A 16,929-nucleotide genomic window follows, 5' to 3' on the forward strand; every position below is an offset into this window, starting at 1 on the left:
TCTATCCAATAGTAATAATAATATGCATATTGTACGAGCAAGAATTGAGTATGAGGCAGTTTAATTTGGAGACGATATTTTCCAAAGTGGAAACAGCACCCCCTGTAGTCGTGGGTGAATAGGGAGTACTGGAGGGGGCTGAGAACGCACCCTTGTGGGGCCACAGTGTTGAGGTTCAGCGGAGTGGAGATGTCGTTTCCTAACTTCACCACCTGGGGGCAGCCCGTCAGGAAGTCCAGGACCCAGTTGCACAGGGTGGCATTGAGACCCAGGTATTCTCAAGCTATATGATGAGTTTGGAGGGTACTATGGTGTTGAATGCTGAACTGTAGTCAATGAACAGCATTCTTACATAGGTATTCCTCTTGTCCAGATGGGATAGGGCAGTGTGCAGTGTGATGGCGATTGCATCGTCTGTGGACCTATTGGGGCGGTAAGCAACATTTAAATGTGTTAACCCTCGCAAGGTTGCTGGCCCAGACGGCATCCCTAGCCACATCCTCAGAGCATGCGCAGACCAGCTGACTGGTGTGTTTATGGACATATTCAATCAATCCTTATCCCAGTCTGCTGTCCCCACATGCTTCAAGATGTCCACCATTGTTACTGTTCCCAAGAAATCTAAGGTAACTTAACTAAATGACTATCGCCCCATAGCACTCACTTCTGTCATCATGAAGTGCTTTGACAGACTAGTCAAGGATCATATCACCTCCACCTTACCTGTCACCCATGACCCACTCCAGTCAGCTGGTCTGCGCATGCTCTGAGGATGTGGCTAGGGATGCCGTCTGGGCCAGCAACCTTGCGAGGGTTAACACATTTAAATGTTTTACTCACGTCGGCCACGGCGAAGGAGAGCCCACCGTCTTTGGTAGCGTGTCGCGTCGGTGGCACTGTATTGTACTCAAAGGATGCAAAGAAGTTGTTTAATTTGTCTGGAAGCAAGACGTTGATGTCTGCGATGGGGCTGGTTTTCTTTTTGTAATCCGTGATTGTCTGTAGATCCTGCCACATACGTCTCGTGTTTGAGCCGTTGAATTGTGACACCGCTTTGTCTCTATACTGACGCTTTGCTTGTCTGATTGCCTTACGGAGGGAATAACTACACTGTTTGTATTCGGCCATGTTTCCAGTCGCCTTGCCATGATTAAATGCAGTGGTACATGCTTTCAGTTTTGCGCGAATGCTGCCATCAATCCGCGGTTTCTGGTTAGGGAAGGTTTTAATAGTCACAGTGGGTACAACATCTCTTATACACTTCCTTATAAACTCACTCACTGAGTCAGCGTATACATCAATGTTGTTGTCTGAGGCTATCCGGAACATATCCCAGTCCACGTGATCGAAGCAATCTTGAAGCGTAGAATCCGATTGGTCAGACCACCGTTGGATAGACTTAAAGGCGGGCGCTTCCTGTTTTAGTTTCTGCCTATGGGAGGGGAGCAACAAGATGGAGTCATGGTCGGATTTGCCAAAAGGAGGGCGGGGGAGGGCCTTGTATGCATTGTGGAAGTTAGAGTAGCAATGGTCGAGCGTGTTACTCGCTCGTGTACAGCAATCGATATGCTCATAGACTAGAGAGATAATCAAGGAGACTTCTGTTGGGAGATTATACGGTCTGCACTTGTGAGGAATTCTAGTTCAGGTGAAGAAAATTACTTTTGTACGGTGTTACAATTACACCATGAGTCGTTAATTCTGAAACATACACCCCCGCCCGTTTATTCCTCTTGGCGCGATGCACTGAAAATCCCGTTGGCTGTACGGACTCCGACAGCATGTCCCCAGTTAGCCATGTTTCCGTGAAACAGAGTATGTGTTACAATCCCGGATATCTCTTTGGAAAGCAACTCTTGCCCTGATTTCGTCGACTTTGTTAACTAGGGACCGGAAATTAGCGAGTAATATACTCGGAAACGGTGGGTGGTGTGCGCGCATTCGAAGCCTCACTAGAAGACCGCTCCTTCACCCTCTCCTCCGATGGCATTGTTTTGGGTCGGCCTCTGGAATCAGTTCAAATTCCCTGGGAGGTGCAGACAAAGATTCCGCTTTGGGAAAGTCGTATTCCTGGTCGTAGTGCTGGTTGTGCTGGTAAGTTGACATCTCTCTGATATCCAATAGTTCTTCCCAGCTGTATGTAATAACGCTTAAGGTTTTCTGGGCTAACAATGCAAGAAATAATACATTAAAAAACGAAATACTGCACAGTTTCATAAGGACCAGAAGCGAAGCTGCCATCTCTATCGGCACCATCTTGCCATTGCAATTAGGGAGTGGAAATTTTATTTTGGATTATTTTGCTCTTACTGTAGTACTGTAGCCTACTCCCAACCGGTCACGATGTACAGCGCCATTATGGGCTATTAACAGGCCAATAGACTCTTGCCATGAAGGAGGGTAGGGGGAGAATTGTATCGTCAAATGTATTTCTTAGTTAGGTTGGCTGTATCACAACTGCCCGAGATTGGGAGTCCCATAGGGCGGCACACAATTGGCCCAGCGTCATCCAGGTTTGGCCGGTGTAGGCCGGCAATTGTAAATCAAAATTTGTTCTTAACTGACAGTCGGACACCGGGCCAGTGCAAAAAAAGCTACTGCCAGTGCAACAAAGCTACTGACCCAAATAAAAATACGATCTGATGCAACAACAAGCAGCTTCGGGAATCCATTTGTTTTTTAATCAATTATATAGCCTAGATTAAAAATAGCATTATGACAATATTCTTTTTACTGGCCCAAGCGGACTACTTGGGAACAATTGACTGGCCTGGAGTGCTTTCAAAACCTCCCCGGGACAGCCCTGTATGTCTAACCCTGACCACACAACGTGCCGTTGGAACACAGGAGTGATGGTTGCTGACAAGGTGACTATGTACGCCTATGTAGATATTCCATTAAAAATCTGCCGTTTCCAGCTACAATAGTCATTTGCAACATTAACAATGTCTAGTAGAAAGAGGAGGAAGGGAAGCGCTACTAAGGTACACTATAGTATATTTTGGTAGATAGAAGGTGCTCTTTGGTAAAAGGTGTAAATTGGTCATCAAAAAGAAAGGAGGACCAAGGCACTCTTCATATAATTAATTAAAATGCCTTTATTAGTATGGCATGTTCAATAGAAACAAAGTTGTTTAAAAACCGACGCGTTTCGGCTGCATGGCCTTCGTCAGGGAGTACAGAAAAAAGAGAATACAATGTCCTCTTTTGAAAGGCTTTTCCAATTAGCCCTAATTTGAAGAGGGAGTGGTTACCAAATTGGACACACCTAGTAAGCAATAATATACACATGAAAAGGTGAAATACTGTAGCTATGTTATCATGAGCGTACAACTCCAAACTAGAAGCATCAGAACACCCAGAGAGGCAGTTCCAACCCTAACCATGACTGGGAGAAGTGTCCAGAACAAGAAAGCAATATATTCCACAGTACTCCAGACCACAGCAAAACATGAACAACAGTCCAAACATAGCTAGAGGGCAATTAAGCAAAATGTCCACTAGATGACAGCAAATGGACCCATCACGACCCTACAGGAAGGGTGAGAAATCCATATCTTCATTTAAACCAGGGTACTTAGTGGCCTGTAGTTTGTAAATCCAAAAACTTTCCCTTTGGTTTAACTGTTTAAGACGGTCCCCTTTTCTAATAGAGGCCGGAACATGATCAATACCCATAGCTTGTAGGGAGGCAGGGTTACCATGGTGTAAGGACTTGTAGTGCCTTGCCATGGGGTAGTCTTCATTGCCTACCCGTATGGCGTACTTGTGTTCCGCCAAGCGATCTTGAAGGCGTCTCTTTGTCCGTCCAATGTAGAACACCTTGCACTGTGGACATTCCAGTCTATAGATGACATGAGTGGTTTTGCAGTTAATAAAATGCTTGAGGTAATACTCCATTTTAGAAGCTGTGTCAACAAAATACTTTTTCTGTGCAATATTACTGCAATGGTTGCACTGGTAACATTTAAAAGAGCCCTTGGGTTTGTGGTCAAGCCAAGTTTTTTGAGAGTCACCCGGAAGATAACTGTGGACTAATTTGTCATTTAGGGTAGGACATCTCTTAAAGCTTATGACTGGTGGTTCAGGAAAGACTTGGCGTAGTAGCGTATCACTTTGGATGATTCCCCAATTATTTTTAATGATTCTTTTAATGTTCTCTGCTTCAGTGCTGTATTTTGTAACAAAATACACTCTCTCTGATGTATCACGAGGCACTCCTCTTCGTAACAAGTTCTCTCTGTCAAGTAATCCAGCCCTTATACCTGCATCTTTCAGGACCTGAACGCTGTTAACAATGTCTACACTGTATTTCTGATCAATTTGATGTTATTTTAATGGACACAAAAATGTGCTTTTCTTTGAAAAACAAGGACATTTCTAAGTGACCTTTGAACAGTAGTGTAGATATAGAAGCTGCAATCTGTCTGCAATATTAAAGCTGATCTATAATAATAATAATGATGACAATAATAATAAAACCTACTTGAAGCGCTCACTGTAGCCGCTAGTGGCCAGTTTCCACTTCATCTCCCAACGAACTCAGACATGGATGGATGTCGAATACTGTCTTGCATCACGGGGTGACCTGTCTGTGCAAAAAGCCATTCTGAAGGACTCCCATTAAAACACAAACACATACAGTTTCTGTTTTTCATTTTGTAAACTAGTCTTTCTGTCTGCTCAGCAACCTCCTTGTTGATGCATGCTGGGAAAGCTCTTAGACACTCTCTCCCCAGGTCACTGGCTCTGCTTGTCCTTCCCCTCCTCCCCCTATCTTCTCCTGTCCTTCTCTCATTTCTTCCCCCTCTCCTCTGCCTCTCATCTTCGCCTGACCAGTTCCTCTAATTTGGTTTCTAATTTTCTCTGTACCTCATCCCTTCTCCTTGCAGCTGGCTGTGTGGGAGTAGGCCTATAGTCTAGCCCTGGGTGTGTGTGTGTGTATGTGTTTGTTTAACTATCCTTGTGGGTACCAGAAGTCCTTACAAGGACTGTAAAAAAAAAGGAATATTCGGACAAGTGGGGACATTTCGCCGGTTCCCCAAAGGAAAAATGCTATTTTAGGGTTAGGTTAGGGTTAGGAGTTGGGGAACATAGGATTTTGAATGGGAATCAATTGTTTGGTCCCCACAAGGATAGCAAAACAAGCATGCATGCGTGCGTGTGAGTGTGTGTGGTCTGGAGATGGGTTTGGGAGGTGTGTGTGTGTGGGGGGGGGGGGATCAGGTTCAGCCCTCTGTGGCTGGAGTCTTTGCTCATAGGGGGCAGTGTGTGTGTAAGGGCAGTGAGGCCATCTGGACATAGAGGCTGGGGAAGGAAGGGAAACGGAGAGAGAGAGACAGTATATAACACATGCTGTATAATATGCCATCAACAGTATACATTATGGCGTATACAGATATTGTATGTTTTGATTTCTTCAGGGACAAGGCCAAGTGTCCTTGGTTGCTTACACCCCCTCTCTGACTCCCCGTTCTCTTTGCTCCACCTCCCTCCTCAAGCCTGCCCCCCACACCTCTCCTGGCTTCGGTAAGCAGGGGTTAGCTCATGACTCTCCACTCTCTTCCCCCTCTCTCCCTCCCTCTCTCCATCTTCCTGTCTCTCTCCATCTTCCCCTCTTTCACCCTCCCTCCCCCTTCCATATCCCTCCCTCTCTCCATCCCTCTCCCTCCCTCTCTCCATTTTCTCTTTCTTTCTTTCTTTCTCTCTCTATCCATCTCACTCTCTCTCCCTACCTATCTCTCTGACCTCCAATTTACCGTCAATTCTCTGTGACTCTTCCCCCCTTTCAGTATTTCTTCTATCCATTTCATCTCTCTCTCTCTCTCTCTCTCCCTCTCTCTCTCTCTCTCTCTCTCTCTCTCTCTCTCTCTCTCTCTCTCTCTCTCTCTCTCTCTCTCTCTCTCTCTCTCTCTCTCTCTCTCTCTCTCTCTCTCTCTCTCTCCCTACCTATCTCTCTGACCTCCAATTTACCGTCAATTCTCTGTGACTCTTCCCCCCTTTCAGTATTTCTTCTCTCTCTCTCTCTCTCTCTCTCTCTCTCTCTCTCTCTCTCTCTCTCTCTCTCTCTCTCTCTCTCTCTCTCTCTCTCTCTCTCTCTCTCTCTCTCTCTCTCTCTCTCTCTCTCTCTCTCTCTGTTCTTTGTTTTCCCCAGTGTATAGTTCTGCTTAAGTCTGTTTAATCACTGTGTGTTTGTGTCTATCTATCTGCTGCTTTCTTAAATGACACCCACAAACGCACACACAGAGACATGCGTAAATGCACACAAACACATCCACATGCAAGCCTGCCACACACACACACAGACACACACACACACACACACACAAACGCTCAGTCTGACTTCATAGTATTGGGTGTGTTGGCATCTCAGTATTTGTGTGCGTGCATGTGTGCATTTTCCCAAAGAACCGTCAGTGTTAAAACACCATTGTACTTTAAGGGAATTTACACACACACACACACACACACGCACACACACACACACACACACACACACACACACACACACACACACACACACACACACACACACACACACACACACACACACACAGGGCTGGGCTAGGTTATAGGCCTACTCCCACACAGCCAGCTGAAAGGAGAGGGGATGAGGTACAGAGAAAATTAGAAACCAAATTAGAGGAACTGGTCAGGCGAGGAGGACCGTCAGAGGGGGGGGGGGGGGGGGGTGAAGGAGAGGATAGGGTGAGGAGGGGATTGACAAACAGAGCCAGTGACCTGGGGGCTTTCCCAGTGTTCATCAACAAGGAGGTTGCTGAAAGGACAGAAATACTAGTTTACCAAACGATAAAGAGAGACTGTGTGTGTTTAGTGTGAGCCTTTCAGAATGCCCTTTTTGTTCAGGCAGTATTCGACTTTCGACGTTGGGAGACGTGGAAACTGGCCACTAGGGGCAACAGTGAGCGCTGTTACCTTCAGGTAGGTGTTGGTTTTGCTAATGCATGGTGGATGGGTGTAAGCATCTGCCTCTGATTCCAAAGGTTTCATGTTCAAATCCAGCTATACAAATTCGTTTTTTATATTCTCACTGCTAAAGGCGTCACTACAGACCCTGGTTCAATTCCCTTGTTTGATTCCAGGCTGTATCACATCCGGCCTAGATTGGGAGTCCCATAGGGCAGTGCACAATTGGCCCAGCATCGTCCAGGTCCGTGTTAGGGTTTGTCCGGGGTAGGCCGTCATTGTAAATAAGAATTTGTTCTTAACAGACTTTCCTAGTAAAATAAAAAAACATTCTGAGTTAATGCCTTAAGAATTCAGAGTTAATACTTAACCCTAACCTTAAAATAATGTGGAGTTCATGCGTAACCTTGAACACTTTTTACGTTTGGAACAACTATGAAATGTTACGTTTGAGAAACATGGATAAACGTCTAATTCTGACGTGAGACTGTGAGAGCTAGTAGCTTTTGTAAGTCATTATCAGCTCCCTCACTCACATACTGTACATGCACGCGTATTGTCATGCAAAAGACTGCCGTTCTCACGGTAATTGACCTTAAAATAATATAAACACGTTTACCATCTCCAGGATTCCAAGCATACACGCCGCTGGAACTTCTACATTTAAAAAGTCTACTAAATCTAATTTAATTTAATATAGACCCTCACAATAAATCCATTATTTATTTTAGGCAGAACTATTTTGTTTTGAAGAAAATGTATTTTTGGAAGAACAGAATATGAATTTTCCCACTCTGTTATCTGGCTATGCCATGTCATATCCTGTAAGCTTGTTCATTTAGTGGACAAGATATATAAGTCACGTGCCATTATTTTATATTATATGTTTTTATAGTAAGAAGAATATAATTTAACTTAGCTGAATAAAATAGAAAGGATATTTTACCCATTCTGGAGTGAGTGGTCATATGAAGTGGCTATGTTGAGCATAAAAGTAATTATTTGAAACAGATCCTTTACGCTAGATTTACAGTTATTTGGCAATTTTAGTTGTGAATGATACAAACCTTAAAATGCCTTAGAAATCCAAACATATATGGGCTTCATGATGCAAATATAGGCTATTGATGATTTGAGAAAGTCACAAAAATAGCTTGTTCTCCGTTCCTTGCTTCAGGCAGCACCCACTGTTCCCCCATCAAGTGATCATACAATACATGACCAAAAGTATAAGGACACCTGCTCGCCTACTATCTCATTCCAAAATCATGGACATAAATATGGTGTTGGTCCCCCTTTTGCTGCTATAACAGCTTCCAGTCTTCTGGGAAGGCTTTCCCATTTCTGTGGGGACTTGCTTCCATTCAGCCACAATCGCATTAGTGAGGCGATTAGGCCTGGCTTGCAGTTGGCGTTCCAATTCATCCCAAAGATTTTCAATGGGGTTGAGGTCAGGGCTCTGTGCAGGCCAGTCAAGTTCTTCCACACCAATCTCGACAAACCATTTCTGTATGGGCCCCGCTTTGCGCACAGGGGCATTGTCATGCTGAAACAGGAAAGGGCCTACCCCAACCTGTTGCCACAAAGTTGGAAGTACAGAATTGTTTAGAATGTCATTGTATGCTGTAGCGTGAAGATTTCCCTTCACTGGAACGAAGGAGCCCACAGGAACCGGACCATGAAAAACAGCCTCAGACCATTATTCCTTCTCCACCAAACCTTACAGTTGGCATTTGCATTTGGGCATGTAGCGTTCTCCTGGCATCCCCCAAACCCATATTGGTCCTTTGGACTGCCAAACACACTCCAGAGAATACGTTTTCACTGCTCTAGTCCAATGGTGGCAAGCTTTACACCACTCCAGCCGACGCTTGGCAATGCGCATGGTGATCTTAGGCTTGTGTGTGGCTGCTCGGCCATGGAAACCCATTTCATGAAGCTCCCGACAAACAGTTCTCCGTGCTAATGTCGCGGTAGTGAGGACAGACGATTTTTACGCGCTTCTGCACTTGGCGGTCCCGTTCTGTGAGCGTGTGTGGCCTACCACTGAGCCGTTGTTGCTCCTAGACATTTCCACTTCACAATAACAGCACTTACAGTTGACCGTGGCAGCTCTAACAGGACAGAAATATGACGATCTGACTTGATGGAAAGGTGACATTCTATGACGGTTCACGTTGAAAGTCACTGAGCTCATCAGTCCGGCCATTCTACTGCCAATGTTTGTCTATGGAGATTGCATGGCTGTGTTCTCAATTGTATACACCTGTCAGCAACGGGTGTGGCTGAAATAGCCCGAATCCACTAATTTGAAGGGGTGTCCACATACTTTTGTATATATAGTTTATTTTTACCCATCAGACTATTCTCAATGTAATCTTTATTAATATGTCAAATGAGTTTAGATTTAGAATGGCCCATTATCAACTAGGCAGGAACAGTGGCAGGGGAAAAAATATATTGAATGGAGGCCGCTTTCCACCGGGTTCATTTTTAAATCATGCTAGGTAGGCTACTCCAGTTATTTTACTCCACGCATCAGCCACTGTTTTATAAGCATGCAGCCTCTCAATGCGCGACAGGTGATATTCCGCCCAAACGCTGTGTGCCATGGGCTCACCAATTCTGTCCCTGCAGTTACCCAGTGCTTAATTTGCGAAACCAAGTCAAATCCTAACGAGTGGCACAGCGGTCTAAGGCACTGCATCTGAATGCAGTGCTAGAGGCATTACTACAGACCCAGGTTGATTTCCCGGGCTGTGCCAGAACCGGCCGTGGCCGGGAGTCAAATAGGACGGTGGCACAATTGGCCCAGCGTAGTCAAGGTTAGGGAAGGGTTAGGCCGGTGGGGCTTTACTTGGCTCTTCGCTCTCTAGCGAATCCTTGTGGCGGGCCTGGTGCCTTCGGGCAGACCCCATTTGAGCGGTGTTTCCTCCGACACGTTGGTGCGGCTGGCTTCTGGGCTAAGCTGGCGGGTGTTAAGGAGCGTGGTTAGGCGGGTCATGTTTCAGGGGATGCATGACTCCACCTTCGCCTCTCCAGAGCTTGTTGGGGAGTTGCAGTGATGAGACAAGATTGAAAAAGGGGATAAAATACAAAATGAGATATTCTGTAGCCCATTAAATAAAAAATACTATGGCTATTCAAAATCTAATACAAATGCACTGTAATTGAAGGCCGCCCTGCACAATCAATGAACCAACAGCATCACCTAGGCCTGTATGTTCTCTCCCAGACTCATGGATAGAACGTTTGGAACTTAGCACAAGGTAACCAGTCCATCCAGTAGGCATAATAATACATTACACACTCAAATGCGATTAACATAATTTGTTTAATTTTGGAGTATGGGCTAAACCAACTATGTACCAAAGACATCTAAATATTTTTTTTTTTAATGTTTTTCTGCTGTGCACAATAAGTAGTAGGCTATGTATTATAAACTCAGCAAAAAAAGAAACGTCCTCTCACTGTCAACTGCGTTTATTTTCAGCAAACTTAACATGTGTAAATATTTGTATGAACATAACAAGATTCAACAACTGAGACATGAACTGAACAAGTTCCACAGACATGTGACTAACAGAAATGGAATAATGTGTCCCTGAACAAAGGGGGGGTAAAAATCAAAAAATCAAAAGTGACATTCCTGTCAGTATCTGGTGTGGCCACCAGCTGCATTAAGTACTGCAGTGCATATCCTCCTCATGGACTGCACCAGATTTTCCAGTTCTTGCTGTGAGATGGTACCCCACTCTTCCACCAAGGCACCTGCAAGTTCCCGGACATTTCTGAGGGGAATGGCCCTAGCCCTCACCCGCCGAATCCAACAGGTCCCAGACGTGCTCAATGGGATTGAGATCCGGGCTCTTCGCTGGCCATCGCAGAACACTGACATTCCTGTCTTGCAGGAAATCACGCACAGAACGAGCAGTATGGCTGGTGACATTGTCATGCTGGAGGGTCATGTCAGGATGAGCCTGCAGGAAGGGTACCACATGAGGGAGGAGGATGTCTTCCCTGTAACACACAGAGTTGAGATTGCCTGTGTAATGACGTGGCACTTTCTGGGTATAGATCATGGCTTCCCACTCTCTCCTACACCTCTGTTATCTCAGGTCGTAAATTCCTGGTGGAGACTCTCTCCCCCTGGCCATGCAGAAAGAGAGAAACGGAGAGAACAAAGGATTTCACATGGCAAACACCTAAATCCCCAAAATGGGAATATGAAACAAAATGTCCACTTGTGAGAAGGTGGGAATGGTCCGTGGACACTTAAGGGACGGGTATGACGAGTGTGTTTCATTTGGTGACCTCAGAGAGGAGAAGGAAACACACAAAACTATATCTCTGAATATGTAAATTTCTCAATTATGGGGTTTGCATCTAATTCTTGTATAAAATGAATGAGTAAAGATGAAACTATTTGTGAAGTGATGTAATGTCATGTTAAGCCTTTAATCTGAGAGAATTGTATTTCCTTGAAAGTTGAACTAAGTCATTGGCCCGCCCCCATGAGCACAGACATGATCAGGTGTCATAGAACCACCTTTTCTATTGTTACGAATAAAAAACCCTCCTGAGGAAGGTGTCAGCTGAGGTGGCACAGGTTTGAGAACCAAGACTGAGCAAACCCACAGCGTGAGCTGTGATTGCAAATAGTTATTGAATTCCTAACCATACCACTATCGATCCCTACAGAATAAGAGCGAATCTTAGATACTAATTACTAGTCTGCAGCTAGAAATTATGTAAACCTGGGATGCAATTACCGACAACCGCCAAAACATCTATTCTATGAGAACATTTCTGAATGGTACCCTGAAATATCCATTCTAACCACGAAATACTTTTGATCTTCAGGGAAGCAGAGAGAGAAAGAGATACCGATGAACTGACTCTCCAGCAGACGGACCGGATTCCAACAGAAAAGATCACGACACATGGGCGTAAATATATATATTGATGGTAATTATTCCCAAATGAGTGAGCATTCATGTGCAAAGGATTAGCATTTCAATTAATATAATTATAGTAGTACTGTGGGAAGTGATCCCTCTGGTCTTTCCCGCTCTCGCTCAGTCCACACCCCCTTCCCTTTGTCCACCAAGCCGTCATATTGGCTTAGCCCACTAGGGAACCTCCCCTATCATTTCCTTGTAATCATCTCTACTGTTTGTTTGTTTATGCATTTCTGTGATTACTTAGTTAGTTAGTAAATATGATGTATGATGTATGTTGATGTATGGATGATTCATAGTAAAGGCCGGGTTCATTCAGATAACCATCAATTTATGACGTTTGGAGTGAGACTAATGTGAGGTAAACGTGAGGTAAAGAATAATTAATGAAATAGAAGACTAATTGATCAGATATTAAAATATCTGAAGAGTTATATTAGCAAAATTATAACTTTGTAATCTGGAGATTTTCCTCGATGCCCCGACTTCCTAGTTAATTACATTTACATGATTAGTTTAATCACGTAATAGTAAATACAGAGAATTGATTTGATAAAATAACAGTGTTCACTTTTAATGATGCCAAAGACACGATACCTGCAATGACAACAAGCTCAGTCCGATGATGCTGTGACACACCGCCCCCGACCATGATGGGCCCTCCACCTCCAAATCGATCCCTCTCCAGAGTACAGGCCTCGGTGTAATGCTCATTCCTTCGACGATAAAAGCGAATCACCCCTGTCTGGTCCAGCGGCGGTGGGTATTTGCACATAGGCGACGTTGTTGCCGGTGATGTCTGGTGAGGACCTGCCTTACAACAGGCCTACAAGCCCTCAGTCCAACCTCTCTCAGCCTATTGCGGACAGTCTGAGCACTGATGGAGGGATTGTGCATTCCTGGTGTAACTCGGGCATGTACCGATCCTGTGCAGGTGTTGTTACACGTAGTCTGCCACTGCGAGGACAATCAGCTGCTGTCCTGGCTCCCTGTAGCGCTGTCTTAGGTGTCTCACAGTACGAACATTGCAATTTATTGCCGTGGCCACATCTGCAGTCCTCATGCCTTCTTGCAGCATGCCTAAGGCAGATGAGCAGGGACCCTGGGCATCTTTCTTTTGGTGTTTTTCAGAGTCAGTAGAAAGGCCTCTTTAGTGTCCTAAGTTTTCATAACTGTGACCTTAATTGCCTACCGTCTGTAAGCTGTTAGTGTCTTAACGACCGTTCCACAGGTGCATGTTCATTCATTGTTTATGGTTCATTGAACAAGCATGGGAAACAGTGTTCAAACCCTTTACAATGAAGATCTGTGAAGTTATTTGGATTTTTACGAATTATCTTTGAAAGACAGGGGGCCTGTTGCACAAAAGTAGAATTAAGACATCCGGGATAAATGACTCAGCTGAGCTCAATGAAGCCAAAACATGTGCGTCCAGGCTTAATTGGTTGCACAAAGACCAAGCCAGGATGAGCAGACACGGATTCATTAAGCCAGGTGAAACCAATCCTGGATAGGTGCGCGCTCACGGCTCACTCAAATAGACCCCGCCACAGATCACAGATTAACTGATTTACCATGGCAACTAGAGCCGCGTACTTTTCCCCGTCGGAAGCACAAATCCTCATGGAGGCATACGAGGAGGTCAAATATATAATTAAGAAGAAAGGCAACACCGCCACAGTGATAAAGCAAAGAGAAAAAGCGTGGCAAAGTATTGCAGACCGCCTGAATGCGTAAGTAGTGCACAATTACACACTCACCGCTCCGCTGAAACATCACAATTACAATTCAAATATTTAATTCACATCTCCAAAAATGCAGTTGTACTGTAATTATGAAACGGTTAAATTTTTAATTGAAATGCACTGCAGATATGAGTGAAATTGTGTAAAGTAACTCCATCACACTGTATAAAGCTATGATACATTTTTTGATATTTTTACTGAAAACAAGACAAAAATACCAAGTAATTTTTTGCAGTGTGACTCCATTAAATGTGTGTGTGTGTGTGTGTGTGTGTGTAGATTAAACATGAACGGGCCAAAACGGACATGGCAGCAGGTCAAAATCAAATACAAGAACATTCTGCAGAATGGTATGGTCCCTGACTAATATTTAACAAAGCACAAGCATATATTGTACCCAGAAGGTGCCTGCTCACACATTGTCTGTACTGTTTTAGCAGTGAAAAAGAATACCCACAGACAAGGCACGGGTGGTGGGTCACCAAAGGCTGACCTTACCCCAGCAGAGGACATGGCCTTGGAGCTAAATAAAGGCAGGCCCGTCTTAGAGGGGATCCCTGGGGGGAAAGAGACGAGCATAGGTTCCTCCCAAGATGCCACCCGCTTCATTCAAGGTATGTCCTTCCATCTCTACATGGGATACAACCACATTCATATTGAATCAATTTGGACTGTCTGACTTTGGTTTACCTATTGCCTTGCAGTGTCTGGCAGCACGGTGTTCCTGTTAGAGCCAGCAGCACAAGCACCAGACGATGCTGATCCAGTGAGTACTCCATCAAAGGCATACTGTAGGCCTGGCATGTCTTGTCTACTAGCTTCAATATGAATCCGATTAAATGTGATAGGGTGAAGGCCCCAGTGCAGCAGCAACAGCACATGATGGAGACGATGATGAGGAGGAGACCATCTCTCTGGATTCCAGAAGGCATGAGGTATCATGTTAAGACTGTGAAAGTACTATTTACTCTACAATGGTGAGGAGTCCTCATCAAAATCAAAAAATCTAATTTCTTTTACAGGACCCAGATGCTATACAGTGGGAAAACCAGCCTGGCAACAGCTCCAAGAAGATGACACAGCTCAAAATAAAAATTAGGTATATTCTCGTAAAGTCAAGTGAGCCATGACATATGAGCTCTTATTGTGAGCACACAGGACGGTGGCATCTTTCTAAGGTTTTTTTTATTTTCCCAGCGATCAGTACAACCAAGTCATCGTTATAAGGCATCGCCCTCTTTTGCCCACCCCCCCAGCACCAGGTGTGGCCACTAGCCTATATGAAGGCCCAAAATTGTGTGTTCCTTTCTGCTCTGACAATGGCATGCCCATTCGTGCGAGATGTGGTGGATGAAGAAGCACTTGTGCTGAGGAGAGCCTTCAGGCGAGAAAGGGTCTTCAGGGACCGGTTGGACCCACTGGCCTTCCCTGATGACCATCTATATGAAAGATACAGGTTTTCTGCAGATGGCATCAGGTATCTATGCAGACTACTGGGTCCCAGGATTAAGCACCGCACTGCACGGAGCCATGCACTGAGTGTGGAGCAAATGGTTTGTGTGGCCTTGCGCTTTTTTGCTAGTGGAGCCTTCCTGTACTCAGTGGGGGATGCAGAACAGCTGAACAAGGCCACAATTTGCCGCACAATAAGGAGTGTGTGTCTGGCTATCAAAGCATTAGCAGATGTCTTCATCTCCTTCCCTGGCCACAGAAGACTCTGTGACATCAAAGAGGAGTTCTATAGGATTGCAGGTAAGAGGATCTACAAAGTACAGGACAACTGTTAACACAAAATAGGATACTCATTACTTTGTGTGACAGGTTTCCCCAATGTCATTGGTGCAGTGGACTGCACACACATAAGGATAAAAGCCCCCTCAGGTGCCCATGAGGCCGATTTTGTGAATAGGAAATCCTTTCACAGCATTAATGTTCAGGTGAACATAACTTTTTGATATTGTCCATTGACGAACACTCTGCATTGCCAGTGATGTGCATTGATTGGTGTAATATTCCTCATCTTATGATTTCAGATGGTCTGCAATGCTGACTGTGTGATCAGCAATGTTGTGGCAAAATGGCCTGGCTCAGTCCATGACTCCAGAATCTTTCGGGCCTCTGAAATCTATCAGTGCCTATCACAAGGTAAGCCACACAACCCCTATTTATAACCATCATGGCTGTGTCAAGAATATCACTGTGTTTATGAGGTAGTAATGATGAGATTTTGTGTTGACAGGTGAATTCTCTGGTGTGTTGCTGGGAGACAGGGGGTATGGCTGCCAGCCTTTTCTCCTGACACCTTTCACAGACCCCCAGGAAGCACAGCAGGCCTACAACCATGCCCATGCCAGGACCAGGGCCAGAGTTGAAATGACCTTTGGCCTCCTGAAGGCACGCTTTCACTGCCTTCACAAATTAAGGGTCAGCCCTGTTAGGGCATGTGATATTACTGTGGCTTGTGCTGTCCTCCACAATGTGGCCTGCCTGAGGAAGGAGAGGGCCCCCAGAGTGCCACCAGCCATGGACTGGGACAATCCGGCAATCTTCCCTGATGACGACAGTGGTCGGCTGCTGAGGGACCAATATGTGTTGAATTATTTTAGTTAGTATGTGTGCTTTCAATTTTGGTTAAATATGTCCTGCGGTGGCAGAGGAATTTGGGTTTTTTTGGGTTCGTTTTTTGACGAATTTGGCCTCTTATGATGTTTGTGCGGTATACTGTGTGTAATACAAGGCTGCAGGGAGGCTACTGCATCCATTCATTTGTCTGTTCAGTTGATGTGTATGGATTTGTCCTGCATTTATTTTAGTGTGCAGACATGCAGGGTGTGTTATATACAGACCTTTGAATGTGTATGTATCATTTTGTATAATATGCTTGGATTCTGTGCTTTCCATCTTGTAGAGTCACTGTGACTTCAGTTTCGAAAGGAGCTGATGGTTTACCTGCTTTGTTTTGTCCTTATTCAATAAAGGAACATAATGTTACACATTGTGTTTTTATATTCATATGGAATGTGTATTTGTTTATATGACAGAGTACTAGGGCCACACTGAAGAAAAAGGATAAAGTCATAAATTTATGAGGCTGGTTCTTTCTGCAGAAAAGCTACATATTGTTTTTACAGTTTTGATACTTATGACAATGTGATACTTAATATTCTGGCACATCAGCATGTCTTTGTTTATGAAACCATACTGAAGTACAAATTCACGAAATGCCCCACATCTGTCATTTTAACAACTGTCCTCCTTTAAAACAACTGGTTACAATATTATGACTTGTGTTTTTT

At 44.6% G+C, this 16,929-nt stretch overlaps 1 protein-coding gene across 6 annotated transcripts in view; it reads left to right on the plus strand.

The window, feature by feature from the left end:
* Positions 1-16,645, plus strand: part of LOC139559909 (putative nuclease HARBI1) — a 37,150-nt gene extending 20,505 nt beyond the window's left edge. For 4 of the 6 annotated variants that reach the window (XM_071376360.1, XM_071376357.1, XM_071376356.1 and 1 more), the window contains 9 exons: positions 11,791-13,983; positions 14,071-14,247; positions 14,338-14,399; positions 14,482-14,568; positions 14,656-14,732; positions 14,831-15,385; positions 15,455-15,570; positions 15,667-15,778; positions 15,873-16,645. In XM_071376360.1, coding sequence (XP_071232461.1) covers positions 14,914-15,385; positions 15,455-15,570; positions 15,667-15,778; positions 15,873-16,243 — 1,071 coding nt within the window. In that variant the 5' untranslated portion in view covers positions 11,791-13,983; positions 14,071-14,247; positions 14,338-14,399; ... (1 more) ...; positions 14,656-14,732; positions 14,831-14,913 and the 3' untranslated portion in view covers positions 16,244-16,645. Of the gene's footprint in view, positions 1-6,772; positions 13,984-14,070; positions 14,248-14,337; positions 14,400-14,481; positions 14,569-14,655; positions 14,733-14,830; positions 15,386-15,454; positions 15,571-15,666; positions 15,779-15,872 lie in introns of those variants that run through there. The other 2 variants (XM_071376358.1, XR_011671844.1) reach the window with 2 other exon arrangements.
* Positions 16,646-16,929: the final 284 nt, after the last annotated feature.

This window comes from Salvelinus alpinus, chromosome 30 (assembly GCF_045679555.1).
Source record: "Salvelinus alpinus chromosome 30, SLU_Salpinus.1, whole genome shotgun sequence".
Classification (NCBI taxonomy): Eukaryota; Metazoa; Chordata; class Actinopteri; order Salmoniformes; family Salmonidae; genus Salvelinus; species Salvelinus alpinus.